This window comes from Haliotis rubra, unplaced genomic scaffold (genome assembly GCF_003918875.1).
Source record: "Haliotis rubra isolate DU_JTF1 unplaced genomic scaffold, ASM391887v1 Scf12, whole genome shotgun sequence".
Classification (NCBI taxonomy): Eukaryota; Metazoa; Mollusca; class Gastropoda; order Lepetellida; family Haliotidae; genus Haliotis; species Haliotis rubra.
Window position 1 is genome coordinate 3,470,758 of NW_025765114.1, and position 20,509 is coordinate 3,491,266.

At 37.5% G+C, this 20,509-nt stretch overlaps 1 protein-coding gene across 1 annotated transcript; it reads left to right on the forward strand.

Annotated features, from left to right (window-relative positions):
- Positions 1-19,802, forward strand: LOC124262678 (WD repeat-containing protein 89-like). Its single transcript, XM_046697191.1, has 13 exons — positions 1-281; positions 6,301-6,392; positions 7,252-7,336; positions 8,152-8,201; positions 13,620-13,728; positions 14,365-14,428; positions 14,563-14,694; positions 15,495-15,581; positions 15,739-15,783; positions 17,136-17,218; positions 17,968-18,076; positions 18,570-18,656; positions 19,134-19,802. The coding sequence occupies exons 1-13, from the start codon at positions 127-129 to the stop codon at positions 19,179-19,181; spliced, it is 1,146 nt and encodes a 381-aa protein (XP_046553147.1). The 5' UTR covers positions 1-126; the 3' UTR covers positions 19,182-19,802.
- Positions 19,803-20,509: the final 707 nt, after the last annotated feature.

Here is a 20,509-nt window from a genome sequence, read left to right on the forward strand (position 1 = left end):
TCACCCGGATTTTAACAGATCCAATATGGAAGCTTTCTGACACACGTGTGATTTGTTTTGATCTTGTTGATTTGTAAACATTCGTGGAAAATGTGAGTTTGGACAGAGCAACAGCCCATTTTTACAATGGAAACTGAGACAAACGTAGAGGAAAGTATGGAACGATTACAACTTGCGGATGTAGAAGAAAAGTTGAAGAGATTGCAACTGACTGAGAAATCAGCTTTGTCAGTTGCCAAAGTTGAACCAGATTATGTACTGGACTTTGCTGTTCAGAAAAGGTATTTCAAACTACACTAACAAATACATGCACAGTCACAGAATTCGTTTATTCAAGGAATAACTGCTGACCCTGTCCTAAAAATTGTCAATATTTTCACTCATAACAGGTTTATTTATAGCCTATTTGATAATGACACTGATAAGTGATATGAGTAATACATTTTACTTGAGCTTATTAAGTTAATTAGCATGTTAATCAGTGTTCATGAATGTAGTTGTATAATAATTCACATTAAGTATATTCAGTGAATAACATGAAAATATCAAATCAATATACATTTAGTGACAAAGGAATATTTTAGTTAGAATGGCAATGTGAAACTGTCTCTAGGTAACTATATATGATTAGATTGGCAGAAGTATAAGATCATATCTTTATGAGACTGGCGATAATATTTCGCAGGCCTGGGTAAACTATTGATGCATGATAAACTATTCAATAAATTGAATAATCAATGTAAGGACATCAAACAAACATCAGCTGCATCAAACATAGTATAACTAATTGCTCGATCAGAATTACTACAAATTTGCGAATCTTCAAATATTATGTTACGGTTTTGAAATTAATGAGATACAAGGCTTGCGTGTCTCCTTTGAACCAGCAAAATAATACAAGTCTATAATGCTCAATTATACATTGAATAAACAAGTTTACAATGAATGAAGTACAGATTTCTAATACAATACTATTGGGTCACAAATCTAAAATATTAACTCACCAAAGTCTTGATATTCCCAGTAAAAGTACTAAAACAGATGTACTGATTGAAGATTGTTGACAGCTGTGAGAGTTCATTGTAGACGAGGCTTCTTTGAGCGGCGGTCTTGAAACGTTGATGTAAGCAGACAGATGAGCGTAAATCCAAAGTAGTAGTACCCACTACATCTCAGCAACCATCCCTTATATACCTATTATACAGTTGTAGTGAATTTTAACAAAAAACATGCCACAGTGACTACTGACCATCATTCTAGAAATTACAGCCTGCCTTTAGAATCCCTCACCAAATGAGCGCATGTGTAATCAAACATATTTGTACCTTTTTTGTTTCTGAATATTATTACAATTTCCTGACTTCAGGACCTGTCCCTATGCTTAACTGTGATGTTGCAATATCGTTGTACAAATGTATTACACCGACTCCCTGGCTGTGTTCCAAAGGCGACAGAGATTGTACTTGCCTCATTGTTATGATTTTGTAAGGCTTCAGTGCAGTGTTGTTTACATTACGGAAATAAAGAGATTCTTTTTATATTCTCAATTTAATTTTGAGAAATACTGTCATATTTCATTTTTAAGGGTGGGGTTTAAGGAGGCTTGCCCCCCTTTAAAAGGAGCAAAAAGAAGTTTACAATTGCTATGGGTGGGGAAAGGGAATTTTCTTCTTTTTTTGTGTGTATTTTTGTCACAAGTTGTTGCCGAGGAAAAACCGTACTAAGTCTGGGTGTCCATTTGAGTACAATTCCAACTCCAATGATAAATAAATTTCAAGCATTCCATCATGCTAATATAACTATTAGCAAACCAACTTCCAACTCAAAACTAGGGCTCTCACGAGTCCAAAATTTGGGACTCGAGTACTCGAGGGGTCAGACCCGACTCGGACCCGAGTACCCGACAATTTGGATGCTTATCTAAAACCAACATTCAGGCATACACGTGGCTGTTCCAACTTCCAATCTACGAATAATGCAACATGTATATGTGAATCTAAACGTTCTTGAATAAGGCAATTGATATTCAATGGCAATGGAAGTATCTATTACCTTTCTATAATTGCAAGTGAAGGCAGCGTAAGTGTCACTGTGACCAAGTTGTATGCGATCAATAATGTGATCAAAAGAAACCAATCAATGTACTTCTTTTTTCTCTTGGTTATAGGTTTGATTGCGCTCTCAAGATTATTTAATATTAATGTGTCATGCAGTAACGAAATATTAGCGACTTTTAAACATTCACCTAGACGATAAGTCACATAATCAATTAACCTTAATCATGGTTAAATTGCGGCAAAACATGTGCGCAAACTGATATTTAGACGAAGCATTCATTGATTGGTGCTGCATTGGATATCTTGTAAAAGTGGATCGACTATGAGACTTAAAGAAATATAATATGTAAAACAGGATTGATGTTTATTTGAGACTTCTTATAGTGGAAACGTTTGGGTTTCAAACAAAAGACTAACCATTTATTGAGTAACACTACATTGTATTTCTTCTTCCGAAACTCTCCTGAACGGAGATCACGTCAATGGTATTTATTGTGATTAAAACTTTAACTATTTCAGGATTTAGGTCTCCAAGTGTGAATGTTATTTTGAATGGGTATGTATGTTTTGTTATTGAATATGTAACACTGAAATACGCTGAATAAGAACGACTGAAGATCTATGTAGAAATTAAGTTGAACAACAAGAGTGAAGACTAATTGTATCAAATTGTTTGTTTAATGAACTTAATGCAAGAAGGCAAGAACACAAGGCCAAGTTTTAAAGAACATAGCTTATTATTGAAACACGACAGATATCTTTCATTTTTGCTTTAGAATATGCCGTTAAAAGTGACATAACTTTATCACGAAACAACAAGTCAATAACACAACTTCATGAAATAAAAATATGAATACACACCCGTATGCTTTCACATATAGCCTAACAATATGGCTAAAATATCTACTTTAAACCAAACAAATTTAAAGTCTGAAACAGCATGAACTTATACTGATACTGAAAATGAAACATTAACTTTAACGTTTTTGTCGACACTGTTCTTGTAGATGTATACAGTCCATCAGTTTGTGATGTCAGGGAAAGCCGGTAAGGCAGGCAAAGGAGCTTGGTGAGAGGTCTCTGTGGGAGCGGCAAGGGGGATCTCTGTTCTAGTGTCGTCAGGAGTTTCTTTCTTAATAACAGGGTTCAAGCTTGAGACTGAAGGGGGCTCTTCCTCTTTTAATGCGTCTCGTAGATTCTTGTTTAGGAATATGATTGCGTTTGCAGTCTCCGGACTCAAGGCAGCCCGTTGTTTAGTAATGGTGAGTTCGGCAGCAGAGAACGCGCGTTCAGATGGAACACTGGTTCCAGGTATACAGAGATACCTCTTGGCAAGAGGTGCTATACGTGGGAACAGGTTCTCATTCTCCCGCCACCAAGAAAGCGATAGAGACTTCAAGGTAGACCTTTCTCTCACTCGTGTTTGTGCGTTCAGGAACTCAGTGTATTCTGTTCTGATGTCTCGTTTGTCTTCGATGTCGTCTGATATTTCGATGATGTCACTGAGCAGGAACGACATCGCATCTTCTGATTCACAGAATTTGAATTTCTTCACAGTTGGCTGAGCTGACTCGAAAGGAGATCCTGGCTCTTCTTTCACACTTACAGCCGTACCTTGGTCAACGTTGGTACGTGGCTGGTCATCTGCTGCCTGAGTGATGAGGTCAATAACTGCATCCTGGACTTTAGTTCTCTGTTCGGGCTTAAGACACTTCAGGTTTTTGTAGCATGGGTCAAGTGCTGACGCTATCAGGGTAGGGGATTGTAGGAATCCGTCCTGAAAGAGGCGTGAAGAAAGACCGGCGGAGATTCTCGTCTTCATATCACCAATGATGTTGGTGTCAAGATCTCTCACTACAAGGTGATTGTCAACAAGTGCAGTGACTAAAGGGCAGACGCCAGATGCCGTTGGAAATTCCTCACTACACAGAATTTCTGTTGCTGAAACAAGAGGTTTCAGTGCTATGACAAGCTGGTCCACCAACGTCCAGTGGTTGTCCTTTAGGTCTATGTGTTTGTGTTTCTTGAGAAGGGGATCACAAAGCACTGCAACAATGTCACCATGCAAGAGGGACAGCCGGTCAAGCAGAAAGTAGACGGAATTCCAACGCGTCACAACATCGGTGATGACATGTTTTGGGGGTTTTCCTAGTTTTTTCTGATGACTTTCGAGAAACTGTGTTGCCATTGTTGACTTTGAAAAGAAGGCCACAAGTTTGCGTGCATGCATTAGCATGTTTTCAATGCCAGGTACCTTGAGCCCATCATGAACAGCAAGTTGCAGTGTGTGGGCAAAACAGCGGACATGGGGATAACCAGCCGTTTTTGCTGCAACTGACATGTTTGAAGCATTGTCAGTTGTAATGCCAGACACTGTATTGATTCCAAATTCCTCCTGAATTGATTTCAGATTTGCGGCAATATTTGCACCGGTGTGCCTCTCCTCTACACGTCGTGTTACAAGGATGCATGACTTTAAATTCCAATCTGATAAGTAGTGGGCAGTGACAGTGATATAGCCGTGAGTGGCTACGCTTGTCCATGTGTCCGTAGTTAGGGCAACGGCAGGTACTGTTTTGAGTACTGATATTATGTTCTCCTTGCAATCTTCATATGACTTCATGAGGTAATTGTGAATTGTCGCGGCACATGGGACCTGGTAATTTGGGTTCAAAGCTTCACAGAAAGCCCTGAAACCCTCCCCTTTAACAAGGCTTATTGGTCGCATATCTTTAACGCACATAAGCATTGCTTTTTGCGTAATACCTTCATACCATTTCCTGTCAACAGGCTTGCGACTTTTGCTAACAAAATTACCAAACTGCCTCAGCGTTGTTTGCTGAGCTGGTTTTCTCTCTACAGAGCTTATTTGCGGGTGCTTACAGGATAAATGCTTGCGCATGGAACTTGTTGTACTACCTGCGTAACTAAGGGAAACACCACAAAGACGGCATTTCGTCTTTTTGGCCACTACATCAAGATCAAAATGCGTCCAGACATTGGATTTCTTCTCACGATCATCCATCTTGATTGCGTGAGGCGTTTAGAGTTATCTCCCCTGCGAGTCCTCGAGTCCATTCAATTGGACTCGAGTCCTGCTTTACCCGTCTCGGCCCCGAGTACCCGAGTACTCGTGAGAGCCCTACTCAAAACACACGGCAAGTACCGGTATGACCCTAAATTTTGAACCTTTACTTATCGAGTCTCCTGTAGCTCACTTGGTAGAGAGCGGGACTTCAATTCCGAACTTCAAATCAACTCTTAACAGGTGAAAATACACAGCCTAAGTTCAAGGTGTGAGTTCAGATCCAAACTCAGCGCTTTAAACTTTTGTGACCCATAATAACTAAAAGTTAATTAATGTGACATAATTAACAAAAACGCATCCTCATAACAATGTGGGTGGTCTGAAAAGATTGATAATCGGAAATATCGTCAATGAGAAGAGTTATTAATGATCATCTATAGGAAGTTTGTGTCATAGATAATATTAATCATAAACTCTTGTCTTGAATAAAGTTTTAATTTGTTATTTACTCACACAGTTCACAAAATTAAATCAATCTTTATTCATGAGCTGCTTTTAAATTATGTTCAGGATGCTGTTTGGGATTTTTAAGGTATTTAAATCCATGCATGAATGTGTCACCACTCACCAGTGATGTGAAATATATTTATTTCAGACATTTTTGGTACTTGCTTTTCCAATATTTGTCAATAATCGATCAATATTTAGCTAACGGTTATCGATGTCTATGATCTAAATTGATCTCTAGCCCTAGCAAACATATGGTTTAGCAATTTGTCATGTTGTTTATGATTTTCATACACTGTTCAGTAACTGGACATACAGCGGAAATAATGCAAAGTTACGCAATATGATATCTCCTCTAGGACCTACAATCTCATATACATTGTATATCATGTATGTTGCCTTAAGCTTGCTAAACTCCCAGACTGGACTTCTTGTCATGGATTCTTCCACCCTAATGTATATGATTACAGATAGGGGTACTGATGTTGATCTGTAAGCACACTACCTATGATGCCAGTCCATTCAGATTTCACCAAAGGGAAACATTTACTGCCTGCACAGTTTGGAGACATGTAATATGCCTACACCCATATTCAGTTGTCATGCCATAAAACTGGAATACTGTTCAAAGTTGCATTAAGCAATATGGACTCAATTGCTCATGGTTTTGAAAACTGTGGTGTAGAAAATTTGTTGACATATTTTCAGTGGAAGTGATGGCCGCCTAGCAGCAACAAGTAGCAACTATAACATCAGGATATACAGCCGAGCAAATCTGGCAAATGTTGGAAGCATCAAAGGTAAACATGGTAACCATGGTTATGAGATTGGATTAAACTAATGTCTGGACAATGGCCATTTCATTTAGTTTAAAATATCATGAATATGGTGAATATGATTGGTTGTCTTTTTATAAAATTGACCCAAAAAAACATACGTCATTTTACATGTGTGAAAATTGTAAGTTAGTAGTGTTTTATTGATATTTTATATTACCGGTAACGTGTGAGAGCTGCTAAATTGGGGTACCAGAACCGTATCATCAGCAACCCTGTAGTGAGTGAGTGAGTTTAGTTTTATGCCACACACAGCAACCCTGTAACTCCCTAAACCATTGTTCTTGCAGACAGAAAATATTTGCCAGGAGTATCCTTCTGAGAGCCAAGTCAACCTTATTCTGATATCCATTTGATGCGAGTCAAGACCTGTGAAGATCCGTGTAAGAATTGGTCTTCAGTAACCCAAGCTTGTCGTAAGAGGCAACTAACGGGATCAGGTGGTCAGGCTCGCTGATTTGGTTGACACATGTCATCGTATCCCAGTTGTGTAGATCGATGCTCATGCTGTTGATCACTGGATTGTCTGGTCCAGACTTGATTATTTACAGACCATAGAGCTGGAATATTGCTGAGTGCCACGTTACACAACAACCAGTGAAATGATGCAAAGGGTGTAAGAGTGGTGGGGCAGTGGTGGGGTGGTTGGATAGCCTAGTGGTTAAACTTAAACCGACAATGTGTGAAGCCCATTTCTAGTGTCTTCCACATGATATTGGTGGAATATTGCTAAAAGTAGCGTAAAACTAAACTCACTGACTGTAAGAGTGGTGGTGTTCTGGTAGGAACTGTAATTACTACAAGTTGTCTCCCTTGTGTTCAGGTCACACAGATGTGGTGTCTGGTGTCACCTTTGGGAAGACAGAGCCCAGTCTGCTCTTCTCTTCCTCTCATGATGAGACTCTCAGGTTGGTTCTGTAACCTAATCTATATAATTCTTACATCTTTGCAAATATTCATTTTAGAGCAACTGTTTGGGTTCTCAGGCATAGGTGGCCGACTCCGTGGTGTAGTGGTTAGAGCGTCCGCCCGAAGAGCAGAAGGTCGCGGGTTCGATCTCCGGCCGCATCATACCAAAAGATGTTAAAATATGGTACTTGTTGGTCCCTGTCCTGGCATTCGGCATTAATGGGTACAACAAGGACTGGTCGGCTCGGAGTCAGTATAATGTGTCTGAGTGGGGTATTCATGCTTAACTGCAGCATGGTATCTCAGTGAGCTAGTACGATAAAACCAGCTGAAGTCTGGGCTAGTACAAGAAGCCACACATACACAGGCTTGTACATTGTCATATGAGCGAAGTATTCTTAAGTACGACGTTAAACCCTATTTCGCCTCACCTCACCTCTGAGGCAAAGGTTAATCATCTGTAATGCCATGTATGAAATGACTGTATTTCTGGTTCCTTTTAGACTGAATATGAACTAACCTTCTGACAACTTGGTCCCAAATCTTTTTTCACATGCCTAAGAAATTTGAAAGTGTCCACTATCCAACACATTTATTATAATAACTTTCACTGGAGAATCATAAGAATCAGTGTGTTTTATTACTTTTAATTACAATTTAAAATCCATGGCAAAATAAATTGAAATCCAGGGTTCAAGAAATTACACAATAATTTGAAAAGTCTTTCTGTTATTTCTCCTACCTGCACTCACAAATTATTCACACAAAGGTTCAATGTCAGCAAAGAAATGAAAAATGTCCTTCATATTTCCAGATGCTGGGATCTCCGTGTGGGGATGGATAAAGAAGTGCAGACATTTACAGGTAAATTTAAGATAACCGTGTTAGAGTTGAACCATCTCTAGTTTTGTTGGCATCCAGGTTCTACAGTGAAACATTAGTTTCATCAAGTATTCTTCTCTACAAAGACTAAATAACATTCCAATTTTAGCTCTATCTCACATCTGAATAGCTCAGTAGAGTCGTCATCTTGTGAGAAGCATGTATTATGTGACATAAAGGAATTGTTGTGGGTGGCATATTGGTCCATAGGCATTGCAGGAGTTGCTAATCTCCATTCTGATTCTCCATGATCATGGGGATTTGTCAGCTCCATACCACTTATTATTGTCCTTATATGTCTTTTTATTACCCACGAGGTCAACGTATGGGTAGTTGCATACTAATCTCGTACATCACACGAGTGTCATATCGCGTTGACCTGTGTCGTAACGACTTGACCTGAGATTCTAACCATTTGATTGGATAACCGATGACCTCTCATTTGGGTCACATTGTGACGTAACTATTTTTTCATTCATAACAAACACGTGAATTCATTCATTCTACAACTTAAATGCATTGTGGGAATGTAAACATTGCGAACGTTGCCGTGTCGCTGTTTACTTGTGAGTCGAACTGAGACATTATATCCTTTCTAAAAACATAAACGCAATGTTTCCACCAGTGATGTTAGCCAAATGAAGCAACTGGAAACCAGGAAACGAGGTGCTACGGAGTAGTTTACTGTAGGAGACTGTACGAGGCGATGACAACTGACATGCATCGTGACGTTGGTTACCAAGGTAGTGACGTCATTACAGTGTGACGTCATGCAAATATTGTACTACAGTACAAAACTCTTCCGCAACCTCTTTATGAAACCGGTTTCGGTTTGAAACCAAAAACATAATAAAAATACGCTATTTTGTCAATTTCATGCATGTAAGACGTGGGTAATAAATAAAATACCACACTCGGTCTCATTACATACAAATAATACGAAACTCGTGACCTTCCTATGTTATCTGACCTCGCTTTCGCTCGGTCAGATACCACAGGAAGGACACTCGTTTCGTATAATTCGTATGTAATGAGACCTCGAGTAGTATTCTCTAGATATCACATTTATTGTCCCTATATGTCTTTGTATCACATTTATTGTCCTTATATGTCTTTGTATCACATTTATTGTCCCTATATGTCTTTGTATCACATTTATTGTCCCTATATGTCTTTGTATCACATTTATCGTCCTTATATGTCTTTTTGTATCACATTTATTGTCCTTATATGTCTTTGTATCACATGTATTGGCCTTATATGTCTTTGTATCACATTTATTGTCCCTATATGTCTTTGTATCACATTTATTGTCCCTATATGTCTTTGTATCACATTTATTGTCCCTATATGTCTTTGTATCACATTTATTGTCCTCATATGTCTTTATATCACATTTATTGTCCTTGTATGTCTTTGTATCACATTTATTGTCCCTATATGTCTTTGTATCACATTTATTGTCCCTATATGTCTTTGTATCACATTTATTGTCCTTATATGTCTTTGTATCACATTTATTGTCCCTATATGTCTTTGTATCACATTTATTGTCCCTATATGTCTTTGTATCACATTTATTGTCCCTATATGTCTTTGTATCACATTTATTGTCCCTATATGTCTTTGTATCACATTTATTGTCCTTATATGTCTTTGTATCACATTTATTGTCCCTATATGTCTTTGTATCACATTTATTGTCCTTATATGTCTTTGTATCACATTTATTGTCCCTATATGTCTTTGTATCACATTTATTGTCCTTATATGTCTTTGTATCACATTTATTGTCCCTATATGTCTTTTTGTATCACATTTATTGTCCTTATATGTCTTTGTATCACATTTATTGTCCCTATGTGTCTTTGTATCACATTTATTGTCCCTATATGTCTTTGTATCACATTTATTGTCCCTATATGTCTTTGTATCACATTTATTGTCCTTATATGTCTTTGTATCACATTTATTGTCCCTATATGTCTTTGTATCACATTTATTGTCCTTATATGTCTTTGTATCACATTTATTGTCCCTATGTGTCTTTGTATCACATTTATTGTCCCTATATGTCTTTTGTATCACATTTATTGTCCCTATATGTCTTTGTATCACATTTATTGTCCCTATATGTCTTTGTATCACATTTATTGTCCCTATATGTCTTTGTATCACATTTATTGTCCCTATATGTCTTTGTATCACATTTATTGTCCTTATATGTCTTTGTATCACATTTATTGTCCCTATATGTCTTTGTATCACATTTATTGTCCTTATGTGTCTTTGTATCACATTTATTGTCCCTACATGTCTTTGTATCACATTTATTGTCCCTATATGTCTTTGTATCACATTTATTGTCCTTATATGTCTTTGTATCACATTTATTGTCCCTATATGTCTTTGTATCACATTTATTGTCCTTATATGTCTTTGTATCACATTTATTGTCCCTATATGTCTTTGTATCACATTTATTGTCCTTATGTGTCTTTGTATCACATTTATTGTCCCTATATGTCTTTGTATCACATTTATTGTCCCTATATGTCTTTGTATCACATTTATTGGCCTTATATGTCTGTGTATCACATTTATTGTCCCTATATGTCTTTGTATCACATTTATTGTCCCTATATGTCTTTGTATCACATTTATTTTCCCTATATGTCTTTGTATCACATTTATTGTTTCCCTATTATGTCTTTGTATCACATTTATTGTCCCTATATGTCTTTGTATCACATTTATTGTCCCTATATGTCTTTGTATCACATTTATTGTCCCTATATGTCTTTGTATCACATTTATTGTCCCTATATGTCTTTGTATCACATTTATTGTCCTTATATGTCTTTTTGTATCACATTTATTGTCTTTATATGTCTTTGTATCACATTTATTGGCCTTATATGTCTTTGTATCACATTTATTGTCCCTATATGTCTTTTGTATCACATTTATTGTCCCTATATGTCTTTTTGTATCACATTTATTGTCCTTATATGTCTTTGTATCACATTTATTGTCCCTATGTGTCTTTGTATCACATTTATTGTCCTTATATGTCTTTGTATCACATTTATTGTCCCTATGTGTCTTTGTATCACATTTATTGTCCCTATATGTCTTTGTATCACATTTATTGTCCCTATATGTCTTTGTATCACATTTATTGTCCCTATATGTCTTTGTATCACATTTATTGTCCCTATATGTCTTTGTATCACATTTATTGTCCCTATATGTCTTTTTGTATCACATTTATTGTCCCTATATGTCTTTTTGTATCACATTTATTGTCCTTATGTGTCTTTGTATCACATTTATTGTCCCTATATGTCTTTGTATCACATTTATTGTCCTTATGTGTCTTTGTATCACATTTATTGTCCCTACATGTCTTTGTATCACATTTATTGTCCCTATATGTCTTTTGTATCACATTTATTGTCCTTATATGTCTTTGTATCACATTTATTGTCCCTATATGTCTTTGTATCACATTTATTGTCCTTATATGTCTTTGTATCACATTTATTGTCCCTATATGTCTTTGTATCACATTTATTGTCCTTATGTGTCTTTGTATCACATTTATTGTCCCTATATGTCTTTGTATCACATTTATTGTCCCTATATGTCTTTGTATCACATTTATTGGCCTTATATGTCTGTGTATCACATTTATTGTCCCTATATGTCTTTGTATCACATTTATTGTCCCTATATGTCTTTGTATCACATTTATTGTCCTTATATGTCTTTGTATCACATTTATTGTTTCCCTATTATGTCTTTGTATCACATTTATTGTCCCTATATGTCTTTGTATCACATTTATTGTCCCTATATGTCTTTGTATCACATTTATTGTCCCTATATGTCTTTGTATCACATTTATTGTCCTTATATGTCTTTTTGTATCACATTTATTGTCTTTATATGTCTTTGTATCACATTTATTGGCCTTATATGTCTTTGTATCACATTTATTGTCCCTATATGTCTTTGTATCACATTTATTGTCCCTATATGTCTTTGTATCACATTTATTGTCCCTATATGTCTTTTTGTATCACATTTATTGTCCCTATATGTCTTTGTATCACATTTATTGTCCCTATATGTCTTTGTATCACATTTATTGTCCTCATATGTCTTTGTATCACATTTATTGTCCCTATATGTCTTTGTATCACATTTATTGTCCCTATATGTCTTTGTATCACATTTATTGGCCCTATATGTCTTTGTATCACATTTATTGGCCTTATATGTCTTTGTATCACATTTATTGGCCTTATATGTCTTTGTATCACATTTATTGTCCCTATATGTCTTTGTATCACATTTATTGTCCTTATATGTCTTTGTATCACATTTATTGTCTTTATATGTCTTTGTATCACATTTATTGGCCTTATATGTCTTTGTATCACATTTATTGTCCCTATATGTCTTTGTATCACATTTATTGTCCCTATATGTCTTTGTATCACATTTATTGTCCCTATATGTCTTTGTATCACATTTATTGTCCCTATATGTCTTTGTATCACATTTATTGTCCCTATATGTCTTTGTATCACATTTATTGTCCTCATATGTCTTTGTATCACATTTATTGTCCCTATATGTCTTTGTATCACATTTATTGTCCCTATATGTCTTTGTATCACATTTATTTTCCCTATATGTCTTTGTATCACATTTATTGGCCTTATATGTCTTTGTATCACATTTATTGGCCTTATATGTCTTTGTATCACATTTATTGTCCCTATATGTCTTTGTATCACATTTATTGTCCTTATATGTCTTTGTATCACATTTATTGTCCCTATATGTCTTTGTATCACATTTATTGTCCTTATATGTCTTTGTATCACATTTATTGTCCTTATATGTCTTTGTATCACATTTATTGTCCCTATATGTCTTTGTATCAAATTTATTGTCCCTATATGTCTAGGGGTGGTGGGGTAGCCTAATGGTTAAAGCGTCTGCTCATCATGCTGAAGACCCGGGTTAGATTCTCCACGAGGGTACAATGTGTGATGCCCATTTCTGGTGTCCCCCACCATGATATTGCTGGACAATATTGCCTCTAACACTGGGTAACACCACATGTTTTAACACTTTGTGTTTCGTATGTATGTACATATCCTGGTAACTAGACGGATTTGACCTCAGATTTGGTACATCAAGCCACTTTAGACTACTTCCCCACTCCACTCTAAGAGTGTTCAGGGAATTTCACAAAGCTGCAAAAAGGTCTAAGACATAGCTATTTCCACCAGTGTTAACTAAGCCATGCATGTTCAAGGCAATGTTAAGCCCAACTTCCACACTCGTGGTATTGAATCAGCATAGTGTCGTCTTCCTCTGCAGCCCCTGCCACCGTGAGCCCCAAGCTGACCTGTCTGGACATTGACTGCACTGACAAGCTGCTGTGTGCAGGGACCGAGGAGGATGGCGGCAGTGCATACATCTTATTTTGGTGAGAAGTCGCTCACTTGAAATAATTCTAAATGTTCATGACATCTCTCAACTACATATTTATGTCAGGGCGGTGGTGTAGCCTAGTGGTTAAAGCATTCACTTGTCACACTGTCAGGCTCGCTGACTTGGTTGACACATGTCATCGGTTCCCAATTGCCGTTGATCACTGGATTGTCTGGTCCAGACTCGATTATTTACAGACCACTGCCATATAGCTGGAATATTGCTGAGTGTGGCATAAAATTAAACTCACTCACTCGCATATGACCTTTGATCCAAGCTGCTACAGTCAGGATCTTGTCCACTCAACATGTTCAATGCCTTATAGAACGATCTCAGTAAAATCCTTATCTTTAGGAAACTCCAATTTCAAACCTCGGTGTCAATTGTACAGCTGCTTTTAAATGATTTTGGGGTTTTAAAATCTGCCAGGTGTTTGATCTTCCCATGTCAGTAGAAAGGACTATAATGCAGCAAGTTGAACTGGTTCAGTACTGTGCAACTTTGTTCAGTTTATTTACCACACCTTATCTTTTCAAATAATGTTATCTATTGTTTCACTATCTGATGTGCTATATTAAGTCATCTCTTAACTACAATGTGTCCTAAATATCACTGATGTTTTTTATTGCAGGGACCGACGGAAGGCTGAACTTATGGGCTGCTATGATGAATCCCATCAAGGGGACATAACTCAGGTGAGAGTAGCAGTAACAGCACTTGGACACTTCTTTGACAGTTTGAGTTTATTGAAGGGTAAACTTGAAAGCCAAGGAACAATGGTTACTGTGGTTACAATTTATGTTTGAAAATGTGTCTAAATATGTTCCAGGTAAAATTCCACCCCAGTGACAAAGACCGACTGTCAACATCATGTGTAGATGGCCTTGTCTGTGTCTTTGACGTCTCCCAGACTAGCGAGGACGATGCTCTGCTCTATACCTTCAATGCTGAATGCTCAGTGGTAGGTGCCGCTGGAAATAAACCTTCATAGTCATCCATTCACGTGGGTGGGTGTGTAGCCAAATGGTGAATGCCATTCCAGGCTGATTCCCATGAACTGGTTCCATGTGTGAAGCCCGTTTCTGGTGTCCTCCGCCATGATATTGCTCGGATATAACTGAAGTGACATGTAACTATGCTTACTCATTCACTCACTACTCTTACGCACAGTACAGGGTGTTTGAAGACGTCATTGATTGATTGACTTCCTTCAGTTATGTCTCTAGGTTTTGTCAGCACTAGACTGGGCTTGTGGGCTTCACCAAAGAGGTAAACATTAATACCTGCATCAGCTTTCTTCCTACATGAAACTGACTTGCTGTGATGTAACTGGAATACTGTTCAAAGCAGCATTAGACCCAGAATATGAAGACCCACTTTCAGCCACATCATCAAGTTGGACAAATTAATCTATAAAGAAACCTATTACTCGCAAGCAGGGTACAATGTGTGAAGTCCTTTCCTGGTGTCCCCAGCAGTGATATTGCTGGAATATTGCTAAAAGTGATGTAAAACTGAACCGATGTAAAACTGAAACTCACTCTTACAAGGAAACTTTACTGAGGACATATTCTAACCCAGAATCTCCACTTGGTGGAAGTTGATTTTAGAGAGTTTTTTTTATTTATAAATTAACAGCAGCTCCTTGTACCTTCTGTCCAATGTAAGAAACTTCTAGCATGAAATATACCATCAAGGTAAGCAGATTGATATAAATGCAATGATGAAATACAAGGTGAAAACAACATGCTTTCTTTGCAGAACTCGATTGGCTGGTATGGGAGCAGACGTACCAAAGTCTGCTGTTTGACATCTATAGACACGTTTCATGTCTGGGACACAGTGGAGGTAAGAGGCAGGGTAGATGTCTACAGAAAGAGAGAAACTTCAGAACTGCCAGAATCTTAAAAAGTGGGCGTCTTTCATCTTGGTGAACTACAGAGCCTTTCTATTATAATTTTAACTCTGTTGAATCTGCCATAATTTTGGGTATTTTTTGTTTTAGGGTGATGAAGAAGCGAGAGTTAACAATGTAAAAGATAAACTACAGGTGAGAAAATTGATTAGGTATACTGCCATCAACTTGAACTATAGTATGACAAAGTTAAAGACCAAAGATCATGCATATGAAAACTTTACATTAAATTTTAAGTGTGTCCTTCTGATTTTAAGAGACCATGTCAGAACTTGTGTATTATATTTGTATGTAATAATTAATCGAGTCTGTATGATGTAAACACAAATGAAATGCTCCCTATATTTCCAAGGATAACTATTAGCTATAGAGAAGCTGTCTGTGAAGAAAGTGGGTGTGTGACTGGCCCTGTCATCTAAGGTGCTGCAGTTCACTGTTGTGCCCATAGTGGTTACAGTATCTGATGGTCACAGATTCTAATCCCAGAATTCCCCCTCACTATATCCTTGGTTTGTCAGTGCGAGCATGTGCTCAAGTGTATTACTCTCACTAGCTAGAGCGAGGGTAATACATAATTTTGCATGAGATTTGTATAAATCATATGACACACTTGCTCGAGTGTAATAATTTCTTTATAATCCATTTTATTCATGTACATATGTGCAGTAAAACACGGTAAGCAAGTGTGAAGGCCCTCTTCATTGACGGCATGTTTAATTGTTTAATGACGTCACAGACGATGAAATACAGAAACAATGGTTGCTAGGCAAAAGTGATATATCTGACACTGGTTATATTTCACCATATGGGTGATAAATATGTATGTTTAACATTACAAGTAGTCATCATCCAGAGGGTTGGTTTCCAGATTAAGTGTATTCAGATTCTGAAATTGAGAATAATAGTATCATTCTTAATTTAAAACAGAGGGTAGGCATTCAAAATTGGCATGCTTTTGCTTTAGCTCATGGTGAATGTGACATTAATGAAGATGGATAGTTTGGTCTTTTGTTAGACGTTTCCTTTCCAGAGGGCTGAAGTCATCTTTGTGAAAGCCCTGACACACTTAAAACAATGTGTATGTCTATCCTTGTTTTCCAGAACATCTAAATATTATCCACTAGTCCATCAATGTATGTGTAGAATATGTCTGTGATGAAGTGTGGAAGTATCAGTGTTGAGGAAACATCTGTGATGTACATGTAAAGATTCAGGTTAGAATTGGTCTTCAGCAACCTATGCTTGTCCAACCAATGGGACCGGGGGTCAGGCTCACTGACTTGGTTGACACATGTCATCGTATCCCTGTTGCATAGATCGATGTTCATGCGGTTGATCACTGGATTGTCTGGCTTAGGCTCAATTATTTACAGACTGCCGCCACATAGCTGGAATATTGCTGAGTTTGGCATACAGCAACAAATGAAAGAACAACCAAATAAACCTATATGATGACTGGTGTGGACGTATCAGTGCTGTGTTTCCAGGGGGCTGCCTCTGTTGACTACATAGTCGACCTCCTCCAGCCAGAGAGTGACAGCATGGACATATTGGTTGCAGGGACATATGGGTGAGTTCCTGTCTCCAACACTGGTTCCTGTCACTTGGTTGTGACCAGTGTTTATCTCAAGATAACAGTTGGCCCAGTGATAACATTGGTACTGTTACATTTTGCTTGTTCCCATGTCCTGTGTGTATATGTTTGATTACTGGTGACCGAGCCAATCTCAGATATGTCAAGCAGTTCAAAAGAGGACAACATTAATACAAGATCTGAGAAGTGTAATGTATATGTGGACCATTAATATAGCTTTTGTAGCAGGCAGCTTGCCTGAGACATCTACCGGTATGTAATTTTAAGCAATCTTAGGGACCGTTCATAATTTATGGCAGGGGGGTGATGATGATTTTATGGAGAAGCATGTACAATGTGAGTGACCCCCCCCTAAAATGTATGTACAAAGTCAGTACCCCCCACCACACGTCATGTGAAAATCAATTTCCCCCCCTTCCCAGATTTTGTAAGCATAATTCTTTTATATTTTTGTGTACAAAATTGATGACCCCTTAGTACATGTATACAAAATTGATGACCCCTACCTCCCCAAGACAAAATAGGTGAACCCCCTTAAACTCATCATCATCCCTGCTCTCTCTTCCCTCCCCGTTCTTTCTCTCTTTTCCCTCCTCCTCTTCTCTCTCCCAATTTTTAAAAAAATAAATAATAAATAAATAAAAAATAATAATAAATAAAATAATAATAAAATAAATTATGAACAGTCCCTTATAGCATTAAAGCTTATGTATGGTTGTTTGTAGAGGCGATGTAAGGATTCTTGAAGTTGAAGATAATGATGTGAATGTGGTTCACACCCTGGGCAGCGGCGGACACACAGACCGGCTACGCTGCTGTAACTGGGATGCTCAGGTGAGCTATTGCCTCTATTGACGAACACTGGATGCCTATGACCATGACATAACTGACCTTTGACTCTTTGATTTGACACATGGTTGCATTGAACTTTGGACTATACTGACTCTTAGACCAGATGGAGTTGTGCACATGATATGTATTGACTGTGTCGTTATGTGACTGACTCTTATTGATGAGACTGATCCTTCAATGTTGAAGTGAACATGATGGGCTCATGGATGTGAACATGACCAGCTGTTAGATCTGAACATCATTAATGCTTAGACGTTAACCCAGAGATGTGACCTGGAACATGTACAATACTGTAGAATATGGATATGACGTTGATTTGTCAATATGGATATAGAGTTGATTTGTCAGCTGGTCAGCACACCCCTGTATGTTAATCAGTATGATCCAATCATAGAGTAATTTCTCCTACCCACAGCTATTGGTCTGCCATCAGGCTCCTATAAGTGTTGCTTCATGCAGTGTTTCTCCTCCCCAGAATGAAACCCTAGTGACAGGAGGGGAAGATTCCCTGCTGTGTCTGTGGTCAACTCAAACCAAACCCTCAGCAAAGGTCACATCAAAGGTAAGTGCATGGATATTTCAGTCTCAAACTGGATTTTGAAAAGTTTATCCAAATCTTTGAAAAACTATTTTGTTTCCTGAAAGAAATAAGGATCTTAAAGTTTTGAAACAAACTGAAGTTTAGCTACTTTAGTTGACGCCAGTCATTGTATGTCATTGTATCCCATCAGTGTGGGATGTTGCTCATGATATCAATCCCTGGTTTGTCAACTCCAGATATGAGTAAACAGGCAATCATGATATAGCTGCAATGCTGCTGATTAAACATTAACACCAGTGTTTGCACAAAGCGACCATCAAGTTTGATCAGATGTAGAGTAATCTCCCTTTGTACATAAAGCTGTGCATGATCTCCGGTTGAAGTAAATGGGGTTTTTTTTAGTAAAAGCTTATTTCAGATTTGTAATTTAGCTTAATTGAAATTACATCTAGGGATCCTTACTTGTGTATAATTGCGTCTATGTTGTTCTGTTTTTAGAGCAAAGTCAAGTTAAAAAGAAGAGGACGATCATCGCAGCCCTATTAGCAATGATGAAACACAAGTTCTGAAGAGGGAAGATGTTGCAGTATGTCAGCTAGTATCACTACAAATTCAACAATCATTTATGACAAACATTGTTTTCGGCACATATTTCTTTTCCGTATTAAACAGAAATGGTGTCTAAGAAATAACTTCCACTGCGTGTGCTGCAATGTCAATCAACAGTGTGCTTTAGAGCCTTTTTTTCATGTTCAGTGACGATTCTGGTTAAGAATGTAGGTAAACGTCAATCTAGGCTTGGGAGGTCGGTCATGGTTGATGACTCAGTAGCTGCATGTATACCAAAGGCAAAGAAAGAAATGACGATGTAATAATATCAATCAGTAGTTTATCTGGTTGAGATTTGATTATTTCCTGGCCAGTGAAATATTACTAAGAGAAGAGCAAACTTTAGGCCTTATCAGTATCTGGTCACCTTGTGTTGTGTGATACTGTGGGTGCTGACCTTTGTAGCATGGTGACCATGGTGACCATGGTGACCTGTCAGTGTCACCATATGTATCACCAACGGTTGTTATTGTTATGAACTATGGATGTCGATACCTTTTGAAGATTTACCAATGTTTGACTGGATATATACATGTAAATAATCCAAACCAAATCTGTTGTTATTTTCTTTGTGTCCTTGTATCAATAAAACATGAAATATTTTGTTTAAGCTCCTTTGGTTTCTATGTTGTTTGTAGCATGTTCCATAATTCACATGGTGAGGTCTCTGTGGCCTGGTATTGGATGCATCCATTTCCAGTCAATTTTGTTGACTGTCTCTCCATTTGTTCAAAGATTTATCCAACCTCATTTCCATTAAAGTTAAAACTAAATTAAATGTTACAAGACATCTGAAGTCAGGTTTAGCTGCAACTATTCTGTGTCAACAGTGACATAACAAGTTCCTAGTGTCCTTCATCATTTACCCTCAGTGAACATTGTTGAGAAAGCATTTTTGTCATCTCAGAAACCGCCACACTTTAAATCCTTTTATGGATGCTTGTAATAATAAATATTGTTTTATCAGTATCAAGTTCCTTGAAACTTGAATTGAAGCTGTTATTGGTTGAGTACGAAGTTGAAAAATGAAAGTTATTTGGGGAATCGTAGCCTTCAATGCAAAATGGCGAAATCCGTAATTAACCGTAAAAGATCAAGGAAAAACCAATATGCAGAAACACACATGATTACGCCCACAGTCACATGAGACAATTACCGGTACACTTTGTGAAATATGTCGCGGAAGCAATCGATAATCGTCCCTATTACGGGTGTCCAGAATTCAGCAGTCAACTGCCTCGAATGATGAACCTGCGCCGTTCATG

What these genes read in the sequence shown, in the direction of transcription:
- LOC124262678 (XM_046697191.1), top strand. Translation starts at nt 127, where the DNA reads ATGGAAACTGAGACAAACGTAGAGGAAAGTATGGAACGATTACAACTT. An exon ending in GACTTTGCTGTTCAGAAAAG is followed by an intron (nt 282 to 6,300) that starts GTATTTCAAACT and finishes ACATATTTTCAG; the next exon opens with TGGAAGTGATGGCCGCCTAG. An exon ending in TCTCATGATGAGACTCTCAG is followed by an intron (nt 7,337 to 8,151) that starts GTTGGTTCTGTA and finishes TCATATTTCCAG; the next exon opens with ATGCTGGGATCTCCGTGTGG.